General features: G+C 42.7%; 1 protein-coding gene across 2 annotated transcripts in view; it reads right to left on the bottom strand.

Moving 5' to 3' along the window:
* Window positions 1-268: 268 nt before the first annotated feature.
* The window catches only part of LOC143295957 (uncharacterized), a 7191-nt gene continuing 5304 nt past the window's right edge, over window positions 269-2155 (bottom strand). For both annotated transcript variants that reach the window (XM_076607663.1, XM_076607664.1), the window contains exon 5: window positions 269-812. In XM_076607663.1, coding sequence (XP_076463778.1) covers window positions 691-812 — 122 coding nt within the window. In that variant the 3' untranslated portion in view covers window positions 269-690. The remainder of the gene's footprint in view (window positions 813-2155) is intronic.

Below are 2155 nucleotides of genomic sequence, written 5' to 3'. Positions count from 1 at the left end.
AATGCAACACAAAAATGTATGCACAACAGAAAACTACTCGCGCATCCAACTGAAGGCGCTGCAATACAACATTATACAGGAGTTATCAAGTCTAGAAAAAAGTGTGTGTGTTTTTTTAAATGACAGACGTAATGTCTTCGTCTTACAACACTGAGGATAACATTTTGCATCTCACGTTATGATGTTGATATCATGCTAGTATATAAGATTATCTGTGCCCCCCCCCAACCCCTCCCCCCACCCACCCCCCAAACCACGCCCCAAACTCCTCTGTCTGTTTCCATAAGTTTTTAATGTTATTTTTCTCGTTATGTGAGTTAGCTCTGTTATTCCATACTGTATGTAACTGCTTTCTTTGTATTCCGAAAGACAGACAGACAGACAGACAGACGGAGACAGAGGCGGAGACACAAAGAGAAAGCAAACGAATCAGCCTATTGTCGATGCAACATTACATTCAATCAAGTCTTAGAAAACGCCATGAATTTCAACCCGATAAAAGCGGGCGATGTTGTTGTAATAATCAGTCAGCGGTACAGGCGACAGCGTATTTCAGCCAATCATAGACGTGACATCATCATATTCAACCAATGAATGAAAAGAGAATAGTATTCCATCAGTCAGTATTCAGCCAATCATAAAATCGACGTCATCTTCAGTCAACCAATGAATGATAAGATGACATCATCATCAGCCAATGATGTCCTCCGTGTCGCCCGTGGAGAGAACGAAGTTCTTGTAGTAGGTGTAGCAGTCCACCGTGGGGGCCCAGGTGTGGTCGCTGCCTCCGAAGAAGGTGGAGAAGAAGATGCCTTCAATGTGAATGAAACACACAGCTTCAATATTACCATTGACACTGTAGTGTCAGTAAGTGTGACTGAAACACACAGCTTCAATATTACCATTGACACTGTAGTGTCCGTAAGTGTGACTGAAACACACAGCTTCAATATTACCATTGACACTGTAATGTCCGTAAGTGTGACTGAAACATACAGCTTCAGTATTACCATTGACACTGTAATGTCCGTAAGTGTGACTGAAACACACAGCTTCAATATTACCATTGACACTGTAATGTCCGTAAGTGTGACTGAAACATACAGCTTCAATATTACCATTGACACTGTAGTGTCAGGAAGTGTGACTGAAACATACAGCTTCAATATTACCATTGACACTGTAGTGTCAGGAAGTGTGACTGAAACAAACAGCTTCAATATTACCATTGACACTGTAGTGTTAGTGTGAATGAAACATACAGCTTCAATATTACCATTGACACTGTAGTGTTAGTGGTGTGTGTCCATCGAGATCGATGATGACCATCATTGTCATCCAGCTGGGGGATGGGGGGAGGGTGGTGGGGGGATGCTCATGAGTCTATCTGTGAATGCGCAGATGGCTGAATAGTCCAAACAGTTGGGGCAGACAAAGACAGGCATATCATTGTCAGGAAGCTTGTTTGCCCGTGACTTTCTGGCCTGCCTCTTCTGAACAGCTGCAGCAGTCCTGTTGGCCTCGCACAACTTGGCGCCTTTGTGCACAGCAGCGCGCCTTTTGTCACGGTCCATTGCAGATTCCTCCCAGGAGTCAGGGTTGATGTCAAACGCTTTCAGAGAGACTTTCAGAGTATCTCTGAAGCGCTTAGTGTTAGTAAGTGTGAATGAAACATACAGCTTCAAGATTGTCACTGACACTGTAGTGTTGGTAAGTGTGACTGAAGCATATAGCTTAGAGATAATCACTGACACTGTACTGTTAGTAAGTGTGAATGATTCATACAGCTTCAAGATTGTCATTGATACTGTAGTGTTAGTAAGTGTGAATGATTCATACAGCTTCAAGATTGTCATTGATACTGTAGTGTTAGTATAGTTTTACTATACAGTACCACAGCTGCAATGTGCAGAATTCAGTATGAAACAAAGTGCAGCGAAGTGACTCCATTGTGTTTCTATGGATACTTGTTTTTACCAACCGTCGCCTAAAAGATAGATCGAAGGGAGGTAACTTTCAGTCACTACATAGCAGCTGTGGTAGTGTGTAGTAATAAACTATACAAACACTAACTCCACGTCCTGAATTTCGGACGCTAAATTTGCGCATACCCTCGGTCAGAGAGCAAACTCTTAGCGCTTTGCAAACACGGAGT

Source organism: Babylonia areolata, chromosome 21, assembly GCF_041734735.1.
Source record: "Babylonia areolata isolate BAREFJ2019XMU chromosome 21, ASM4173473v1, whole genome shotgun sequence".
Classification (NCBI taxonomy): domain Eukaryota; kingdom Metazoa; phylum Mollusca; class Gastropoda; order Neogastropoda; family Buccinidae; genus Babylonia; species Babylonia areolata.
The sequence above is the reverse complement of the archived record's forward strand: the minus strand, read 5'-3'. Positions and strand labels throughout refer to the sequence as shown.